This window comes from Gallus gallus, chromosome 2 (assembly GCF_016699485.2).
Source record: "Gallus gallus isolate bGalGal1 chromosome 2, bGalGal1.mat.broiler.GRCg7b, whole genome shotgun sequence".
Lineage (NCBI taxonomy): Eukaryota > Metazoa > Chordata > Aves > Galliformes > Phasianidae > Gallus > Gallus gallus.
Window position 1 is genome coordinate 50,399,188 of NC_052533.1, and position 21,253 is coordinate 50,420,440.

At 37.6% G+C, this 21,253-nt stretch overlaps 1 protein-coding gene across 3 annotated transcripts in view; it reads left to right on the top strand.

The window, feature by feature from the left end:
• SUGCT (succinyl-CoA:glutarate-CoA transferase) overlaps positions 1 to 12,388 on the top strand; it is a 429,352-nt gene extending 416,964 nt beyond the window's left edge. For all 3 annotated transcript variants that reach the window (XM_040689369.2, XM_040689382.2, XM_046936920.1), the window contains one exon: positions 11,306 to 12,388. In XM_040689369.2, coding sequence (XP_040545303.1) covers positions 11,306 to 11,361 — 56 coding nt within the window. In that variant the 3' untranslated portion in view covers positions 11,362 to 12,388. The remainder of the gene's footprint in view (positions 1 to 11,305) is intronic.
• Positions 12,389 to 21,253: the final 8,865 nt, after the last annotated feature.

The following is a 21,253-nucleotide window of genomic DNA, read 5'->3' on the forward strand; positions in this document are numbered from 1 at the left end:
TTTAACTTCTCTTCTTAGGAAGAAGCAATAACTGATGAATACAGTAAGGAATCAGATATTGTGATGATAGAGTTTTGGAAGAAGATAATGATCAATTACTCACTCTACAAAATGTTTTGAGAAAAAATGAAGTGTGGGCAGTAGTGGGAAAGAGGACAGTTTCTGAAAGTGGATGTTGTTATTGGTAGAGGATCAGAGAAAACAACTGAAGACTGGTTCTGAGCAGAAGTACTGTGGCATTTCTTAGTGGAAGCCAGCCAGATAAATTAGTGGAATATGAAAAGGTCCCAAGGAAGAGACTTAGTATTTTGAGTTGATGAGTATTTCCTGGCTCTTTACGAGGTTATAACGCTGGGAAGCAATCAAAACTGAGTCCAGGATTGCTTTTGTACAGTCATCTGGTCAAATGCATAGGTACTTCCTTTGTAAGGGGGAGAGTGTGGATGTGTATCCCAAAGTCAAAGAGAAGTATGAAGAGCTCAGCGGACTGGGAGAGATACTTGTAATCATGGTTGTAGGTCCAGGTGACCCTTAGTGCTTTGATGGTTTGGAAAATTTGGGTACATTTTTGCAATCATCTTCTGACATCCTTACTTGGCTAGTATCAGATTCTTAGCTCACCATGCAGCTTCTTGATTTCCCTCCCTGTGTCCAAAAGCAATTTCATGCCTGGCTTGGAGATCTTTAAATTGTGATGATTTCAGGGTCTACCAGTCAATTTCTTCATGCTAACTCATTACTGTGTTTGCATTAAGCAAATACCACCACTTCAGAAGCACTGTTTAGAAAGAAGAATGCAGTACTCAACCTATAAACAAACAGTATACATGGGAATAATAGATAATTGCTATGACAAAGTAAACTATGATCTAGTTAAGATGGAAAATCCACTTCTGACTGCTGCTGTAATGAATGATGACATTAAGAACAGATAATTCCATAATGGAAACTGCTCGGAACTGCTTTATTTTAAATGGCAAGCACTTGCTTAAACATAACAATGAACAAACAAATTCATTTGTTGAGACTTGACTCTCTGTTAATTGTATACCATAGAGTAGCAGGTGTCTAAGCATGTAATGGTTTGTTTATTCTGTATTTCTGGGTTTCTCTGAGACTGCCAAGAATGCATATTCTGCCCTGGAAATAAAATCTTAGGAGAGAATTTGGAAAAGGCAATTAGCTGGTATGTCTGGCCAGGTTGTAAAGAATGAGTTATGAGTATCTTCCCAAGTAAGAAAATGCTCAGTCAAGGCCAAGGCCTACAAAGAAGTCTGGAGTCTTGTGTTTATATACTATATGCTTGATTCCAGTAAATTAGAAGAGCTTTGGCTTTTCATGTGAAGCTCTTTATGGAATTAATTAAAATTTCTGTAAATTTTAAGCATTCACACGTACTTCTATTGTCTTTTAACACAGCAGATTTCAAATGTATAAATGGGTTTTAGATATTCAGAAAGGAAATGTCTAAAACATCTCCAAAGGGAGATATATATAACATTATCCAGTGTGCTTTTAGTTTTTCTATGAGGTAACTGTTTATTCTTCTCTTTGATACAGCTTCATAGAGTCTAGATCACCACTGAATGAAATGTGATAGGAAATAAAATACGGAGTGAAGACAGATTGATAATATACTATCTGCTAGGGATACTTTAAAATCTTGTTTTAGAGAAAGCTTTACTAGTCTTTTCCTTTGTGATACTTCAGTACCAGATTATAGCAGGATTACTGGATTAGATTAATATATGCAGTCATGTAGATAGCCCCCAGGTGACACTATTTGTACAATATAAAGGGAAAATGTTCCATATATTAAGACTACAATATTTTCTCTCCAGGATAAGTTGCTTCCTGGAGTAATATACATATATTTTTCAATTATTCTACAAAAATACAAGAATAATGAAATTAGACATATCATTTTAAGGAATTAACTCAAATATCTGATTTTTACGTGTGTGTATGTTGGCTGCAAGATGTATCATTTTCTTCTGATAGTATGTTGGATAAGGATAAAGGATAATTTGCTGTGAGGAAGTAGAAAATGGAGATTTGGTTGCATTTGTTGTATATTCCAATTTTATCATTCTTAGGATGTTTCCTCTCGAGGATGGCTTATTATAGTAGCTGTTTGTAAATATGTGCTGTCTAGAGAAGATAAAATCATTCCAGCAGTACATAATACAGTCAAAATACATCAGTTTCAATTTAGTGTTACACAAAGCAGCATGAGAGAAATATAAGTCTTATAAATGTAGGAGATAATCTTTTGTCTTTAGTAAAGAATCACATCCTGTGAGGTGCTCAGCATCTGCCACCCTAATCAATATAGCTGTGAGTTGGCTTTTCTTGATAGGTTTGTTCTTTTAGCCAGCAACTGTCCAGCTATAAGAAAGCATCATTGTTTGGCGTGAGTAGGGAAAAAGAATTATATCTTTTATGGGAAATCTAAATCATCTTGTCATCATATAACTCAAAGATGGCCAAGTATGTTTTCCCTCAAATTTGTTTAAACAAACAAATGTAATTCTTAGGTTTAGGCCTTGGAAGCCAAGTTTCCGTCCAATATGAATTAAGGACATAAAGATTTGTTTGTGATGGAAACAATGCCAGACACTTCTGCGTAGCAGCGTAATGGAGCTCTGCTAGAATGTACCTTATAAAACTGGATTCAGGAAAACAGTGCTACTCTGTCTAATTTGGCCTGCATCGTGTGACTACAATGGCATAATTGTGCAGCTTGGAAGCCTTTCCTTCTCTGCTGAAACGATGCAGTATTCAAACACGTGTGAGAGTGTTTCTTCTACAAAAGGCCAGAGCTGAAGGCTGCGTGTCCCCCCAGCCCTCCTCTGTGATGGCTTCCCGCAGTGGCTGCACACTGTCATTCACATGTGTCCCTTTGGGCACTCAGTGCCCTGGTAGAACTATGCTGTTTCATTAGGACAGCTCTTTTTTCCAGCAGTTTGCAGAATAAAATTCCCCATCCATGGAAGTATTTGTTCTTATCCTATATTAGAATTGGAACCTAATTAGCAAATATCATTTTTGCATTTGATCCATATCAGGAGGTGAGAGTACTGGGGGGTGCTAACTGAGTGGGAAGCATTCACAGTTTGCGTTCTTTTGGAGCCTAGAACAATTGTTTTAGAAAAGTTTTCTATTACTTGAAAGGAGCTAAGGTCTGTGTCCTAGACAAGGTGTGATCTTTTTCCAGCAACACAACTGTGAAGGGAGAGAAGGAAAAAAATCTTTCATCATTGTAATATTTACTCTTTTGTGTTCCTTGTTACTGAATGTTAAATTTTGTTCTGTTGTCAGTATGACAGCACTTTGTCTATCATAAAAAAAAAATAAAAAATGAAGACAGACTGCATTCTGGTGAAAAAAAGAAATTTTGTGATTACTTCCTTGCTAGAGGGAGAAGTACAATACATCTCTGAAATGAAAAGTTACAGTACTTTTTGTTCTGCAAGTTAAATCATCATATAACCCTATATTTAAGATGTTGAACTTTGAACATGTTCTTCTTGATCTCAGACCAAAGCTTCCTTTCTTTTTTCTTTGAGGAAAATATAAGGCAATTTTATTTATTTATTCTTTTATTGAGGATATTAGAAAGCATAGGAATTAAAACCACTAATATATATTTGTTTTGTATTACATGAAAAGTGGGAAATTCAGAGTGCTAGTTGCCACTTTTGGAAGCTAATACACAGATATATTCACTTAGATAGAGGAAATACAACTTTAGGCTATCTCTGAGTTCTTGGCTTCAGAATACTGTCTCCTGTGAAAACCAAAAGGAAATCTTGCTCAAACAATTATGTGGGAGGCTTTTCTAAACACTCTGCTGATGTAACATCAAATTAATATTTATGTTAAAAATATAAAGAGCTAACAAAACGAAATGGGGTAATTTCCCTCCCCCCCCCCCCCCTCCCCCTTTTGTTTTTCCCCTGTTACTCTGAGGGCTTGTTTCCTTCTGAAAAACAGACCCTCAATTTATTTCTGGAATATGTTGAGATTGAGCCACTTAGTGGCTTTTGATCCTGATAATATCAAGGTCATGGCAGTCAGTGAAAAGATTTTGGCCTGACTGAAAGACAGATCTTGCTATATGCTCAGATTTTTAAAATTTGAATGGATAATGAAGTTTTTAGTCTTTTTCCACTGTGACCTCTGGACAAGACAGAAGTTAGAAATATCGAAATTAGCTTTTTACTGGTGTCGGCTGGAGATAGTAGAAGTTCTGGCACAATCCCATTGCCTATTCCCTGACAAATTTTTAAAGCCTAGAGATAGTGCTAGCCAATTAATAGATTTCAGAAGCCTCATTGCCAGACTCTGTAGCTAGGGATGACATCTCAGCCTCGACTCCACAGAGTCACCTATCACCCACGGAAAGAAGAGGAAATTGAATTCTACAGTGTACAGCCAAATTGCCATAAACTGTAGTGGGTGCTGCTGGAGAGAGACCTGAGAGCATATCCTGCATCTTAGTCAGTTCTTACTGAGCAAATTTAGCATCCACCTCAATAGGAGTTAATTCTGACTTGATACTGAGTAAGACTTGCTCAATACCCTGCTGATAGACTTTCTCAATGAATTTCAGAGTTCACATTTTAGACTTTATCCTTGAAAAAACCTTTTGAGAACTATGGCTTACCTTGAGTGTCCCATTCCAGGTAGAAACATTGTCTCCTGAGGACATTCAGCTAAATTTTCCACTATTTGTGTGTTACATTGTTGTTCTTGTTTGTTTTTGTTGTTGTTGTAGTTCAATTTCTACATCCCAAATATATAACTGCACTGATGAATACTACTACCAGAAATAACAGTTTCTTGCTTCTGAGTGACACCTGTCAGCCTAGGAGCTTGGAAACAACCATGATAGAAAGATGTCTGATCCACATTTAAAAACAGAAAATGGTGAAGGATCAGTTGCTCAGGTGTTCACTTGCCCTTCATACATTTTTGTTCATATTTCCAGTCTTAATTTGTCTAACTCCATCTTCAACTTTTGGATGGCAAACCTCCTCCTTCTCCCTTTAGAACTGAAAATTTCTAAAATGAAGTCTGCTGCTACTCAAACTATGAAGAGACTTCTTTGAGGATAAATGCTTTCCCTGATTTTAGGGTAACAAGAGAAATAAGATCAGAAAGCATTTCATTTTGCCAGTGCCAAATGGAAATCAGAGCCCAGGTCTTGAATTATGCTTTTAAGTCTAGAAATGAGGTCTGCTCAGAGGAGTCATGATGACTTCAGTAGAGCCAGGGCTGGCACATGTGTCTCCCTAAGCAACAATCTTTGCAATTTCTCAACTGAAATTAAATCCCACAGATTTTAAAGCAGTGTCCAAATATGGTAAACCAGGCATGGAAATCATTCCTTGTTTGTGTACCCAAAACTGCCATTTATAGCACTAACAAAAAGCCTTTAGCAAAATCTAGGAATTCTCTTACTACTTGAACTAAGGGAAAAAATCAGCATAATAAGGGTAGTAGCTGTCTTCTGTGACTACTCCTGCTGCTCTAGAGGTAAACAGGAAGGAGGACCCAATACACTTAAAATAATCTGCGTGCTTTAAAGGGCGGAGTGATTCTTGCTTCCTGTCTGTGAGACAGTGTTAATCACCGCTCATACCAACAGCATGTTGTAGTACAGAGAAACCCCTTTGTGTCATTTCACAGAACACACTTCAGTGGCTGCCTGCTCTGATGACACAAGATGTACTTTCCTTTCTTCATCATCCTGGGGCTTTCCTGCCCTCTAGGAAGATCTTTCTCCAGACCCTTCTAGCAAAAATGATTAGGTAATTTCTCCAAACAAGGAGAAACCCTGCTTTTCCTATGTTGATATGACTCCCTGCCGGTGACTCACCTGGTGATTTAAGACTTTTTGTGGATACTTCTGTTAATGACAAAAATAAACATCTGATAAGAAAATTATTTCGTTGGATGTATATGATTTGTGTGTTGACCTCTTTCAAGAACTTCATCTGTTTATTGTTATGAAAAAATACACAACTATTAGAAGCCACAGGCACTTTGGAGAAAGATTTGATTTCACGTGTAGCCTGTATCAGTACTAGGGTTCTTGCACTGACGTAGTTGACCAGTGTAAGTCTACAGCTAAGAAGTAGCTCCATTAACAGAGATGCTAGTTTACTATAAAGAAGGCTCTTGTGAAATTTCAGACTGGATACAGGGAGGTGACAAAAAGACAGCGAAACATCCTGAGATTCCCATTCTATTTTTGCAATTTCAGGAGGGTTAAACAAGCAGCTAGAAACCCAAGTCTTTAGCTGAGCCAAAGCAAATAACACTCTTCAAAGTTCTTGTGTTAGTTACATAGACACTTAAAACCTTTCAGAGACAGATGTGCTGCTGCTGGAAAAAAAAAAAAAAAAAAGTAGAAAAGGAAAAAAGGTCAGCTCCTTTGACCAAAGATAATAACTAAGAAAGCAGAAATACTGTTCAGATGCTTGTCATTACCACTTACCAGGACGTTTCACAATAACATCACTAGCACTGGACAAAAACACAAGCATGGTACCTTTTTCTCTGCTGTGATTATTAGTCACATCTTGGTTAAATTGAAACAATATTTTAAATATTACAGAAATATGGCACTTTGTTCAAAAAAGGCATCTGTTCCAGCAAAATGCTGTGTTTTTAACATTAAAAAAGAGAGAAGAGTATTCTGTTTTTAAAGAAAGGATGCGGACATGAAGATGAGTCAGTTGGTTTGAGTGGTTACTGTATGTGAAGTTATTTTGAGTCATGTAAAAATTAAAAATACTTTGAAAGAAATCACTTTCCTGAAATATTACTTTAATGTTTTTCTTTGCCTTTGTTTTATTTTTATCTTTCCACTTAACCAGCAAGGGAGAAAATAGAAAACTTTTACAACTCAGAACTATCAGGAGTTTAAAAACATAGTCATGTTGTTGTGGGATTCTGAATGGAGAGTACAGATGAAACAGCAGCCATAACTCAACTCCCTTCAGAGTGGTAAGATATTCCAGTAAAAAGTTTTGGTTTTCTGTAAACACTAGGATTATATCTATGACCATGATAATTTGACAATTCCTGAAATAAGTGGAACTCAGGGGATATTCAAAACCTTATGAAACAGAGTATTCTGAATAGTGATATTCCCAAAAGCTGTCTAGCAGGAAAGAGGGGACAATGAAAGTTGAGGGGATACTTAAGTCCAAGAAGTTTCTAAGATGTCTGTAAAACTTCCCAAGGAGGCAGGACTGTATTTGTCAGTTTGCCTGAACATCTTCACTCCATATGTTTTCATGCTTTTGCTGCTAGGTTTTTAATGCATTTTACATTGAACAGCCATTGAGCAAAAAGAAAATTATCATAGGATAATTTCAGGAAACAGTTTTCTTCCTCCTACAGGTGTGTTCTGCCCATCAGGCTGCAAAGCCTGCATCCCACTGCTACTAGGGTAGTAATGCATCCTTGTTGTCAGCATGGTCCACCTTCTGACCATGAGTGTCAGTTTGCCAGTGGGAAAAGCCCTTCTCAGAGTCTGTCTACCATGGTTTGAAGACTGGAGCAAAGAAAAGCAGATGCTTTAGCCCTTTTAGTCTAAAAGAAGGCAGCACCTAGGTCAGACCCTTCCTAGATATGTCCTAGAGATGGGATCCACGCACAACCACTCTATGAACTTGGAGTTTTCAACAATGGGAATTTATTACACTTTCTTTAGATAAACTTCATTTCAACATCCGTGATAGAAAAAAGCCTTTGAAGAATGGTTTTGTGATGACAATTGTGATGCCCCTGAAATTATCCAATTGCTTTCTCTGGTAGCAAAATCTTGCCAGTGAAATGTGAGCTGTATCAGGTACTAGTGCTAGGATATTTCAGAGCATTCAGATATTTAGCATCGACATTACGCTCATGCTGTTAAGTGTGTGTGCACCATTGTTTTGTAAATCGGTTGATGGAATGTTGATAGGATAGAGGAAACAGACACAGACAGATTTTTGACCTAACTACTCAGCTGCAAGGGAAAGTCAGTGGAGAATCTTGTAAATGGGAAAAAAAAAAAGGAATAAGGGTCTGTTGTTGATCCCTGCTCTCCTTGTGGACATGCTATGGTTCAGAATGGGCTGGGACAGCGATCCTCTCACAGGCTGAAAGAAAATAAAATGGAAACAAATGCTCCTTGTCCAGCTCAGATGAATTCTAAAAACTATTTTTTTGGCATAAAACTTGAAGACCTCTTCCGGAAACTAACATAAGATAATGCCACAGTTAAGACGTTACGCAAAGATCACATTTGTCCTCTTTGTCCTCTCCACCCCTGCACTTGCATTGACAAAACAAAACAAAACAAAAAAGCCCAACAACAAAACATAAAGCAAAAGTTGTGCTCATGTATTCAGGTGCTGCAGTGACAGAGGGTCAGAGGCAATGCAGGGGAGCAGCTGTTTCTGATTGCTGTAGTCACCTGTGTTGGGAATACTTCAAGCTTTTTGCCTGACCTTTCTGCCTGTACAGAAGTAGTATGAAAACTAAAATGACCTCTACAAAAAAGTTGTTTTTTTAAATGACTGGTGTAGTGGAACTCTATTAAAAATGCCAGGGTAAGTACAGTGAATGATGCTGCTGTATGCAACAGAGGGAGCCCCAAGTAGAAAGAGGAAAGGCCCTTCCATGCTCAGACAAAGGCAACACTATAACATATGTTCCCTGTTTGGCTGATAATGAAGAGTGCTGTTTGGTTCAGGCCTGCTTTACCTAAACTCTGGAGCTGCTGGCTGCTCTTTCCTGTTGATATTAGACTGCATATCAGCCTGAGGAGAAGAGTAAAACCTACTGTGATCCAGTTAGGCTGAAGAAAAGTACCTTCTACAATGTGCTAATTCAAAGCTAAGCTTTTGGAGCATTTTACAGTCTGTGAAACTTGCCCTGGAAGTTTTATGGGAAGATACAGAGTGCTCTGTATCAGAGTAATCCATGAGTACCATGAAAGTGGTTGGAAAATTCCCATATTTAATTTTTTTTTTTTATGGAGTGGAGGGCTGTAACTTCCTCTTAGAATATCAGTCTGCAATGCAGGAAAACATACACTGCTGCTTTTAAGGATGAGTTAAATGCTTTTGCATCATTCAACTCACTGTGTTTTGACTCTAAATCTAGTTTTGTCTGTGTATGTAGCATTAAAGACAAAATTAAAATGCAGTGTTATGATTGCTGTACTCATCTGTCTTGGGAATACTTAGGAGTTTTTCCTGACTTTTCTACCTATACAGAAGCTGTATAAAAGGTAAGACAACCCCACAAATAAGATGGCTTTCTGGTGGCTGGTGTGATGGGACTCTATTACAGACCTTAAATTTTTGGTTTTGAAATTAATGTAAATCCATAAATGGGTTTGATTTTGACATAACTAAATTTTCCACATAGTAGATGTTAATAGGGACTCAAACAGATTTATTTAGCATGTTTCTTTGTACTGTTTTAATGCCTTGTCTTCTATAATTGATATAAAACAGAAAACCCATAATTATGCAAACATGAAAGCAATGTTCAATTTGTTGATTCAGAAGTACTGTAGAAGTCTTGTGGTGGCCCTATTTTATCCATTTTGCCTTCTATGGAAACCGTTCATGTATTTGCCCAAAGTGTGGCTATGTCATACTGTCGTGTCCTGGATTTTTTTGGATATCACAGAAAAATCATGGTTAGAGGGAGTGTGTGAAATGTCTGAACCTCTGAAAGGTTCAAGCATGCAATGAATGTGCCTTGTTATCCAGAATGTAGGCTGCCTTCTGCATTCATAAAGCAATATTTTTTGCACTAGATGACTTATGGAAAAACAGATAATGATTCATGAAAAAATCTAACTTGTATGCAGTTGGATGATCATCTTACTGCTGTTTGCTATTTTTTTAAGCACGAGTTTGGGTGTGGGTGCACAATGGCATGTGGATAGGGGAAGAAGAGATTGTGTGTGCATGTGAGTTTATATATGGAATTGATATACTGATTGGGATATTCTTTTTAAGTCTGTAAAATGTGCATGCTGCTTTTATTTATTAGCATCTACAAAGGAATAATTGCCATCAGGAATGTAGGTGGAATTTTTGGCAGGGAGCAAGAATGCAATAGGTTTGATGACAGCCAATGATCTGCCAAAACCTTGTCAGATGAAGCAGCTAGTTTTGCTGTCACTCACCCACCCCTTTAAATTCAAATGCAGATGCTTCCAGGGGGTGTATGGCACCCATCCAAATCAGCATTTGAAACAGAGAGCTCCTAATACTGAATGTACAGGCAGTGCAGTGCTGTGGCTGTGCCTGTTGCTTAATACTTAAAGTGAGGTGAAAATATGGTAATGAAATTGATCTGAGAGGATCTGGGCTGTAAATCTGTAGACTCTGTGAGAGCTGCCATGGGATATAGTAGATTTACAAGGACTTTGCTGTGCACTGATATGTGGTGCTGTTCTAGGAGGTATGGTGCCTTGGTGGTTGAGCAAGAACAGTGTGGTCAGCAGCAGGTTTACATTCTCTGCTAAAGAACCAGAGATGCTGACAACCAATGAAACCAGAAATGGCCCACCAGACCTTTGGCCTAATCTTGGAGATGATGCTTTTACCTGCTCGTCTTCCAGCTCCTCTTCTTCAGCGGGGAATCAAAGTTCCTGCAGAACTCTTCAGAAAAGCCCATTATAACAAAAGCAATGTGGCTTGGAACTGTCAGTATATGAAGTACTTGAACTACTATGACTGAAAAGTTGCCTGTATGGTATTTGTATAATGAATATCTGACATGTGAGGACAGCTTGTAGCATCTTACTGTAAGATACACTGTATAAACCATGATATTTTTTACCTCTCCATCAAAATAAAGAAAATTATATCATTTGAAAACAAATTAAGAGTAAGTAAGATTTATTGCTCCCTTTATACAAAGTCTTTGCTTTTGTGCTAGTAAGCTCAGTGGCTGTGAAAACTTGAATATATCCCCCATAGTTAATGTGTTTGACTGAGGACAAGTTTCAAATACACAGTTCATAAAATGTGCCCCTGTAATTTTGCTTCAGACCTGCTTACATGTATACATTCTCTTATGCAAGGTTTGATGAATTTTGTCTAGTGCATGACAGAGAGCCTTCTTTACAGTTTTTTCAGGATATTCTAAGACTAAGTTTAATCCATTCACTAGCTGTGTAGAGTGGGACTTAACAAGCTGTGAGATGGCCTGTGCTTATGTGATCAAGGTGAGCTAGACAGGTCTTCTTAGTCTGACTCATGTTCTCTTTGTATTCCAGAACCAGAGGAATCCTCTGCTGGTGCTGGGTTTCCTGACTGCATACCTCTCCTGTAACCTCAGATGGTTTCCCTCTCCACTGCAGTGACCCTGTGCTGAGGCCAGGTGGGAAGAAGGAAAAGGTGCTAATTCTGCTGCAGTGTGGCATTTAGCACCTGCTGTGGTCCAGGGAAGTTAGAAAGGCTGCTACTTCATGCAGAATTTGTTTCAGTGTAGTCCATATTCTTTGATCCAAATGCCTAACCACTTGTATGGCTTTGTGTTAACTGTAAGAACTCCATGCAGAAGTACATGAACTTTCTGTAGGTGATTGTTTATTACAAAAAAAAAAAAAAAAAAGACAGGAGTGGGGAGGAAGGGGCAACAGTGGAAAAGAGGCAACTGAAAGTAGGTTACCTGTAAAAAATATTTTCTTTTATACAATACAGAATCTGCATGTTGGCCTAGTTGCTGTAATATAGAAGTCTTTCCATTCAAATAATGTTGTAACTGAACTGTCTCATAGGGCTGTTGTGAAACTAATAATGCTTGCTAATTGCTTTGACACTTTCATAAAAGTTCCTATGAAATTAATAGCTGTTCTTTTATTTCCCATATTACAATTGTGTTCAGGAACCGGAATATCTACTTTTATCAGACGGTGGGTGGTATCTACTTCAGTTTCTGCTTATTTCCCCAAGTTGCAAATTGACATTACAGTAGCAAAGAAGAAAAGTAAATAGGTGGTCCTGTATTTCATTTCTCATGATGTCACAAGAAGAACTCATTCAAATTAAAATAATGTATTTTTCACTGCACATGTAATTAGTATGATTAGGCAAAAAGTTCCACAGATAGCTTTGGGGACAAATGCAGTCACCTTTTATACTATTCCATGAGGTTTTTTGCTAACTAATGTATTACCGGCTTTTCTGATGATAATTTAATTTCTCCTTCAGTGAATAGTACATACGTTGTAAATTTATTTACGGGTGAAACATGATTTCTTGTGAAGCGGTTTCTGATGGTCTGTAGAGCAGTTCCTGGATGTTTACATAGAGATATATTTTTTTAAGGAAATAAACTAAAGGATTATATAAAGAAATATTGTCATGTTTTGAATTTCATTGAAATATGGCTTTACAGATCTACTTCCTTCTGTTCTTGAATTATAGTAATTCTGATATTTACAACAGAAATGTTAAATAGCCACCAAATGTAAAGTAAGGGAAGGATATAGTCCATACTAAAAGTAAAAAAGAATTACAATAATCAGTATTCACATCCAAAGACATAAGCTGACCATAAGATACAGGAAAAGCTTTGTCACTGTGGCTAAGTTTATCACAGCTTGATATACTACTAGAGTTTTATTTCTTCTGAAGAAGAACTTAAGCTAAGCTACTTGCTGAGAGAGGACCCCCACTAACAAGGGCTTGGAAATGCTTTGGTACTGCAATTTTTGCACAGCAACTAGGTCTCACTTCTCCACTGAAGTACCAGCAGAGAATTTAATTGAAATGTCTTACATTGTTTTAGGAGTGTTGTGGTCTGTTTTTCAAATTCAGAGTGACTATGTTATCTTGGGACCCTTGTGAATGTTATGCCACTGATATTAGTAGGTGAAATTAAAATTGCTTTAAAGGCAAGGCTATAGCCTGAGCACGACACTGCTAAAAGATGCAAGTATGAACCCCTTCTATTCTTTTGGGGAGGATTAAAATCCTCCTGGTAATATTTGTAATACCACATAGCAACAGATGGATTATCAAATAATAATTGTATGTAGGCCAATATCTTCAGGAGTTTGGGACCCCCTGTTCTAATGCTCTGTTTTTCCCTGGTGATCTCCCTCATAAGATGTTAGGAGATGTTGCTCATGGGGAAGCAACCTTAACAGTTTCATTTTCTTTTTCTGGTGTAATTACTTCGGCTAGTGAGTTTGCTCGGCCAGGCCTTTGCTAATCCCATTCCAGCTGATTTTTCTCTCTCCAAAAAGAAGCTCACTGGAACAGTAAGATCTAAGTAAGACAGTATTCCTTTTTGAAACTTTTAGAACTTTTTGCCCTTTTACTCTTTGAACTGGGAATATGGCAATTAGACCTGAGGTAATCTCTGCAGTTCGTGTGATATGGCACAGAATGTGTCTCACATTTTACAATATAAACAACAACAAAAAGCTGTCTGTTGCTTGAAATCAGTACCAACATACCTAGATCATGACCCAGGGAGTTGGTCTGACAGTTCATAAAAATTCCCCATAAAAAACATTCTACAGCCTCTCTAGGTAACCCTTCCAGTGCTCCACAACTATTATGAATAGATATTTAGAGAAAATTTTCCTGGAAATTAAGCAAAATTCTCCCTGAGCTGCTCTATGTGCATATGGAAAACATTGATCACCATCATCTCTCTAGCTGCTTCTTATATATTTGAAGGCTGTCATCATGTCTCTGCTCCTCTTTCCTCTCTGTAGTCTCCTCCAGAATAAACAAAACTAGTTCTCTCATCCTATTCTCATGCTAGTGCTTCTTCTGCTCTCAGAAATTTGTCTTGACTGCTCTTACAGCATGGTGCTGAAAACTTGACTCAATGCTACATTTGAGGTCTCATGAGAACTGTGCAGAGCAGCACAATTATTCTTACAAATCAAAACTGTTGAACCAAAAATGGTTTCTTTGAGTATTAGAATTGTGTCAATTCTGTACAAGCTCAAGTTGATAGGGAGGACAATAAAAATGTCTTTTAATTACAGAGGTAATTAGGCAATTAAACAGAAACTTACATTCAATCTGAGGAAATTATGCCTCACATCTACTTAAGTCTTTCTGATGTCAAGTGAAACAGGAGGATGGGCTGTATTTCAGGAGACAGAATGAGATGCAAGAATGTACTTCCCTCTTATGTAATTTTACATTTCTGAAGGACTTGGACTCCACAATTTCTATTCAGTGTTTGCTATAAGTGGACATTACAACTTGCCAGACATTGAACACACTGGAGCATGCCACTTACTTGATGCAACACCTGTGTTCATATATGTATAATAAACGACATAAGGAATTTTTCATATAAAAGATAAGAGTAACTCTGTACTTTGCCCTTTTACTATCTTTTTGAAAGTATTAAAGTGCTTAAAAAAAAAAAAAGAATGCAAAGTAAAAAGTACGTTTATTTTTTAGGTTGTTTAGTAACAGCTGGCTTTTCCCGTTGTGCAAAGTAATTTTTGATGAAAAGGCTGTTTGTTGATCACCTAATTTAATGTCTAAGGTGAGTCAACATTAACGTACAGTATTATTTAAGAGGAAGTGATTTAGAGCATGATGTCAGATTCCTGTTCTTTTACAGCACATAGGTAAGTTTTCTAATTTTAATGACTAAATTTAGGCTTCTAAATCTAAGTTTAGAGAGGTTAAATCTTTTTTTTTTTTTTTTTTTTTTAAAGCAACCTAAACCATACAGTGTCTTGAGCATTGATGTTAGTGGAGGCTACATGCTCTTATTTTATTACAGAAGGTATTACAGAAGGTCCTTTTTCAAGTGCTTGAGATTAGATGTTGGTCTGCCAGACATGAAAACTGAATGTAAGCTACAAAATAGTAGGAACTTTTTAAAAACTTCATTTATATATATGTTTGTTCTGGCAAGTTCATCATCTTCATGGAAGTGAAGAATATAACATAGCACCTCAATCTTAATAACGTCTTAATTCAGGTAAGTACTGCAGTACATGCCTACCAGTAAGCAAATATTTATATGAGCACCTCTCCTGGGTAAGTATCCTGTCCTGGACTCAGGCCTACAAAAATAGGTTAGGTAAATAAAACATGAGACAACTTCTACTTATTTTAATCTTATATCCAGATTCTTCTGTTTCCATATAGCAGCATGTTTCAAGAAACTGATCCATTTTTTACATGGAAACTAAGGAATATGACATTAATTAATATGACACTGATAGAAAATACATCAATATCTTAGTGCTCATGGCAAAGCAGTTTCACAATTGCCGTGGTGGTTTACTTAGGTTTATTGTATTGGTTGTGTTGTTGTTGTTGTTTAGTAAATATTAACCTCATATTAACCACTCCTTTCAGGTGATGCTTATTTAAAGTATCTTAAAATTTCAATAAGACATCGTTTATCAAGCCCTCCTTTTGTAACTTGTAGAGTCTAGGAGTATAACACTGTCACCACTCTGTGTCTTGTTCCGCATAAAGAATGGGAAAAGTGTTCTTCAGTACTGATTTCTTCACATTCAAATTTTTTAAGGGACAATATTTGTTTTTATTTTTCCCTTTGAGGGGTACATGTGAGGAACAGCAGAGCCAAAAGATTTTGGCCTGGCACTGTTTTTTCAAAGATGTATATGTGATTCTTTTCCATTGCAGCATTACAAGAGAAAAAGAGTTTTATTGTAGCATTTAAGTTGTGTTCATGGAGAACTCTTAATTGTGAATGAAGAATGTATGCTTCTCTTGAATGGTTATAGTTTCAAAAATGGTGCTGCAGGAGCGCCAAGCAGACCTGTTAAATTACGTGAAGGGTTCAGGGAGTGAAAAAATCTTTAAAGAAAAGAGAAGAATGTGGCTAACAGCTCGGGTCTATTTTATATCTAAGACTGTATACCAACTGAAAGAATTTTTTTGTTTTTCATTTGACCTTAAAATTTATTCCATGTTTCTCTTTCTATGAATCACGCAATAAGTTAAACAAATTTGCAGGAGGGAGCAAATATTACTCATCTCCTTTCCTGATACAGTTAGCTGTGTGGGTGGACAGGTGAGGTTGGTGAGTGTAGGCATGGCTGTATTTTTCAGTCTTCCCTCTTAGCTGACTAGAGTTTTCCTTCTAACCCCTGAACAGATGAAGCACATGTGGCCTGGGGTGGAATCGTTACCCAGGCATCCACCACATGACTCAAAATATAATTCCAATCAGAACAGAAAGCTTGTTTCTCATAGAGCAATATGCCTTTTGGATGGATGACTCGCTTGGGCATAGGCCTGCATGACTATGCATTGCTCATATCCCACGTAATAGGATAAGAGCACCAGAAAGTGAAAAGGTGTTTCTCTTCAATCCAAAAGCCAAAGCACAGCCATGCTTGTTTAGCAAACAACAGTAGAAATATGCTGTAGTTCAGAGCTGTGAAGTGTCAAAGTAGGAAATGTATAATATCTACACAAGGAACCATGACAGCAAAGTCACTGTTTGCTTTCGATACAGCTCTCCTAAAGCCCTGTCCTGTCATCAATCGCTTTTCACATTGTCTGTCTCTTCCTCTAACTGCTGCTCTCTAACAAAGTTATTTTCAACAAACTCAATCTTTTGGTGTGGGCTTTTTTAGTCAAATTCTCTTCTGTGCTTAAATCCTTTTCATCATTTCCCTGCCACTTCTGTTTTGTGTGATTTTGAGCTATATTGCTATATTGTAATGCTGGATCATTTAGTTCAGAGAGAATTCCATTAAACTTCTGCTTTAGTAGCTTTTGGAGCTATGTTTAGGGAGAATTCAGCATGTTCAGCTTGGTTAGGGTGAAATCAAAGGAATTTGTTCAGCCTTTTAAAAACACCAAAAACTTGTGTTTGTGGTCTGGCTTCAGACATCCTTCTAGATGTTAGGACTATAAAGTTGGCTCAATCAGTCTCATATTCACACCTCAAGTGGTGGCAGAGTGGGGGAAGAAGGTTGCTTACTATTTAGGGTGTATGTGTCTAGGGAATTTTCTTGTACAGTTTGGTGATATTAGTGTGCCACCTCTGCACTGGCTCATCCCTAATTTCTATTGCAGCAAATATTTTCCTCTTCCAATTAATTTCTTTTTTTAAAGAGTGTTTTTGTGCTTTTAAGCAAGAAGTGTGGCACATAAAATAAGTACTACTTATTTTAATTTTAAAAATAAGTACTATTACTTCTGGCAAAGAAGTACTGAAGAGCACCTTGACGGGCGCTTGTAGACGTGCAGATCACTTCATTATTTGTTTGCTCCAAACTATTTAGACAATCTGGCAAAATCGTATTATAACCTACAGCCAACATCACGTTTTGAGCTTCAGACTTCAACTGAGACCTAACCTTGCATATATGATACTAGCAGTAAGCCTGTCCTGCTGCACTTGCATCAGTTTACACATAACATCTTAATCCAGACAGTTTTGATTTATAAGCATAGTCTGGCTGAAGTTCATAAAGCTCTTCAGTTAATAATGAATGGGGTAGCAGTGAGGACCCTGATTTCTTAAGGTTATAGTCATGGTGAATAAATTTTAAGTATATCATGAGGATGCTGTCATGTTATTCCTGTTTACCTTTATAAATCTTGGTGAGGTTGTATAATTGGACTCCAGTATCAGCAGTCTGTTGAATCACTGCATTGAAAGTGACACCAAATCCTGACATATTAACGGAAGACAATGCTTTCTTCCCAAAATAATATAGATAACTATCCCAAAAGGCAAGATAGCAAAGCTGTCTTGAAATCCTGATTTTGTTAATTCTTGAAAGCCCTTCAAAGAATCATGGAATATCCTGAGGTGAAAAGAAGCCCACAGGGATCATCTAATCCAACTCCTGATTTCATAGAGGACCAGCCAAAATGTAAATCCTATGTCTGAGAATACTGTCCAAAAGTTCCTTGAACCCTACCAGTTTGGTGCCATGATTGTTGCCATAGGAGCCTGTTCCGTGCCCAACCACGCTGTCAGTGAAGAACCTGTTCCTAACCCCCAGCTGCCCCTCCCCTGGCACAGATCCGTGCCGTTCTCTCAGGCCCTGTCGCTGTCACAGAGAGCAGAGCTCAGCGCTGCCCCCTCGCTCCCCGTGAGGAGCTGCAGCCGCTGTGAGGCCTCCCCTCAGCAGCTCTGCTCTGGGCTGAACTAACCAAGGGATTTCAGCTGCTCCTCATTCAATTGGACCTCTAGAACCTTTCTCATCTTCGCAGCCCTTATATAAGCTATTTTAAATTAATAATGATGTCATTATTTATAACTTCAAAATTATTTGCAGTTCACTAAGAGGTGGGAATAGAGAGAAAAGCATGTAATTCATGGATTTTGATTATTCTCTTTTTACATACGGTGCTGTTGCAAGCAGTAATCAACATATTAACCAAACAAATGAATCCTTTATTATCCTGAAGTATTCTGACAGCATACTTCATGAATTCTTTTGCGGGGGAAGTGGTTGTTCAACCCCTAGCCAGTGGCTAGCTTCTGTTCTCCTGTTATGTAAGGAGATATTGCTAAAACAGTTTTTGTGTGTGTGTGCTTTTTTAAAATTTTTGTTCTAAGTACATCACTGCTGGTACTAAAATTTAACATTGTTTATACAATAAAAACCTTGTAAAATTTCTAAAATGTGGTGCAGCTTTGATTGCATTTTATGTGGTTTAACATATTTGAGAAAATTATTTTAAGAAATTTTACAGTTTTATTAAATGCAGACATTCATAAATGTTTTGCAGCTTTTTGTGTATGCCTGATGTGAGATCTGAAAGTAAACCAGCCTGGTTATGCCTTATTAGTGAAGGAAGTTTCATATTTATAGCATTCTGGGTTTTTGTATAAGACTTTATCACACAGTGATAGGGAATGTGTTCCGGCAATGCCTTCAGCAACTAGGGCTGCCAGCTGTAGCCCATCTCTTCCTGGAGAGTCATGAAATGAGTTATTGCAGTATGAAAGTTCAGCCTTACTGCTGGAGAAACCTCCCATGAGCTGCTCAGAGTCACTCTTGCTGGCATGACTGCCTTGGCACTACTCTGATCTGTGTGGATTGTGGAGGAACCAGATGGTCAGGCTTTCAGTTTGGGCTATTAGCCTTAAGGAAAGTTGAAGAGAAAATCCATCGTCTTTAAGGTGTCTCTTGTGAACGGCAGAGTCTAGCATTAGTTTCCCTTGATTAAATTGCGGTGCCATGCTAGGAGCAGTCTAGGGGATGTAGAAATTGTAGCAGTGGATGTCACTTCTGAAAACCTTTGTGATCCAAATATGTTCCCTGGAGGGGTTTTGTTGCCTTTGCAACTGGCCGTGATTTTAAGGTCAGTTTGATTTATTTCTTTTCCTGCTCTGGCAGTCTCCAAGAGCACCATTCTGTTGGGACAGCAATAGGGAATCCTGAAGAGCTGTACCTATTCCCAGTGTAGTGCCCAGTCACTGGGCACTCCAGGAGTGCTTGTTATCCATATCCGTATTGTTATCTTATTTCTTTCTGGTTAGCTGAAGAAAATAGAAGGTTTTGCTGTGTCTCTCAATGGCAGAAGCAGTGAGGTGATGGCACAAACTTAACTGCCATCACCTCACAAAAATTTAACTGCCACAAAAATTTAACTGCTTTGCAATTTGCCTTCATAAAGATTAAGGGAGCTCATCATTTCATAAAGAGTAAGTAGAGATAGCCTTAAGGCAAGCAGCATTTTTTTAGAACCGAGTATTACTCTTTATTTGTTGAGGTGCCAGCTCATCTAAGGCTTAGACTGTAGTTGATAGATGATTAATTGAAATGAGGAAAGCCTCTAGAAGTGATTGGAGTTTTCATTGAAAATGCAGAGAAAGTTTCAACTTTTTTTTCTTCCCTTCCCTCCCCTGAATGTGCTGGGAACTTTCAGTGTTTTGGGTCAGGAAAAAGACCACAACCAATTTTTTTTTTTCTTTCATTCTAATGAAGCTGATCTCTTTTCCCAGAATATGTACTTTGCAGTCCACTGATTTGGACAGGAAAATCTGTCCTTGTTAAGAAAAATACTGAATAATACAGAGCTGTTAGAATATTTTTGGATATGGGCTATGTTTTTGTTTTTGGTTTTGCTGGAAATGCTACATTAACTTTGCCTCAGGACACTAATTAACAAACTAGCCATTAATTGCTGGTAATAAGGAACTTGTCAGCAGTCATTGTTTCCCTAAACTGCCTAAATTCAAGAGGACAAGTTTAGAAGAAAATACCTCTCTGAAAGATCCTTGTCTTCTCTGCCTGAGAGGGAAAAGGCCAGCAAACAAATGACAAGACCTTGGGACTGCTGACTATCTGATACTGTTAGTTTGTGAACCCACAGAAGTTAGTTTAGAAATGACTAGTAATGTGATACTGGAGTAAGCTGTTTTTTTGATAATACTTCTTGCCTTTGACTGGAAAGAAACATCTCTAAAAATAGTCATGAGAGAGGATGATTTCATTCCTGAAGACTGAAATGAATGGTGGCCATGTGCATATTTCTCGTCTGTCTTCGCCTATCTTGTTCATGTAAAAATGGGATGACGACGAATAGGTGCGGTGACATTACATCCAGCAATAACAATTGTTGCCATTTAACCTGCAGGCAAAGTCAGGCTGTAATTGGAATAGATATCCTGGGCCACAGGACACTTGGAGAGAATTTACAGTGCTCAGATTTAGGAGTGGAAGAGGATTCCACGGAGCAAAGATAACAATTTCCAGGGATTTCACAAACAATTCTGTCATCTTGTATTCTAGAAGGATACAATACTTATATTTCCACAGTTTCTTATTTTCAGAGAGGATGGGGAAAAAAGATTTAAAAAAAACACAAACAAACAGAGAAAACTCTGATTCTGGAGTGTTAGGAGTGGTCTCTCATTTTCTCTAAGTTATGTAGAGATTTTAAAATATGTATTTATTTTCTATTAACTAAAAGTTCAATTCTACTAATTTATTTGCTTTTCTTATGCTGAACAGAGGAGGCCACTTTCTCATTAAGGAAATAAGCCAAATGACCACACCTTGTTTTCTCACTTGTTTTCTTTTCACTTTAAAATCTCTATCTAAATAATCGGTGTTTGGGGAATTTTACCTTCTCATTCCTGTGAGAAGGGGCAAAGTTAGATGATCTCTTGTTCCCATTTTAATACCCCTTAAAAACACTGTGAGAGTGTTGAGCTTATTTAAACATATTAGTGTACAGATTATACGACCTTTTCAGTTTAACTCTGATTTTTTGCAAAATGTGAT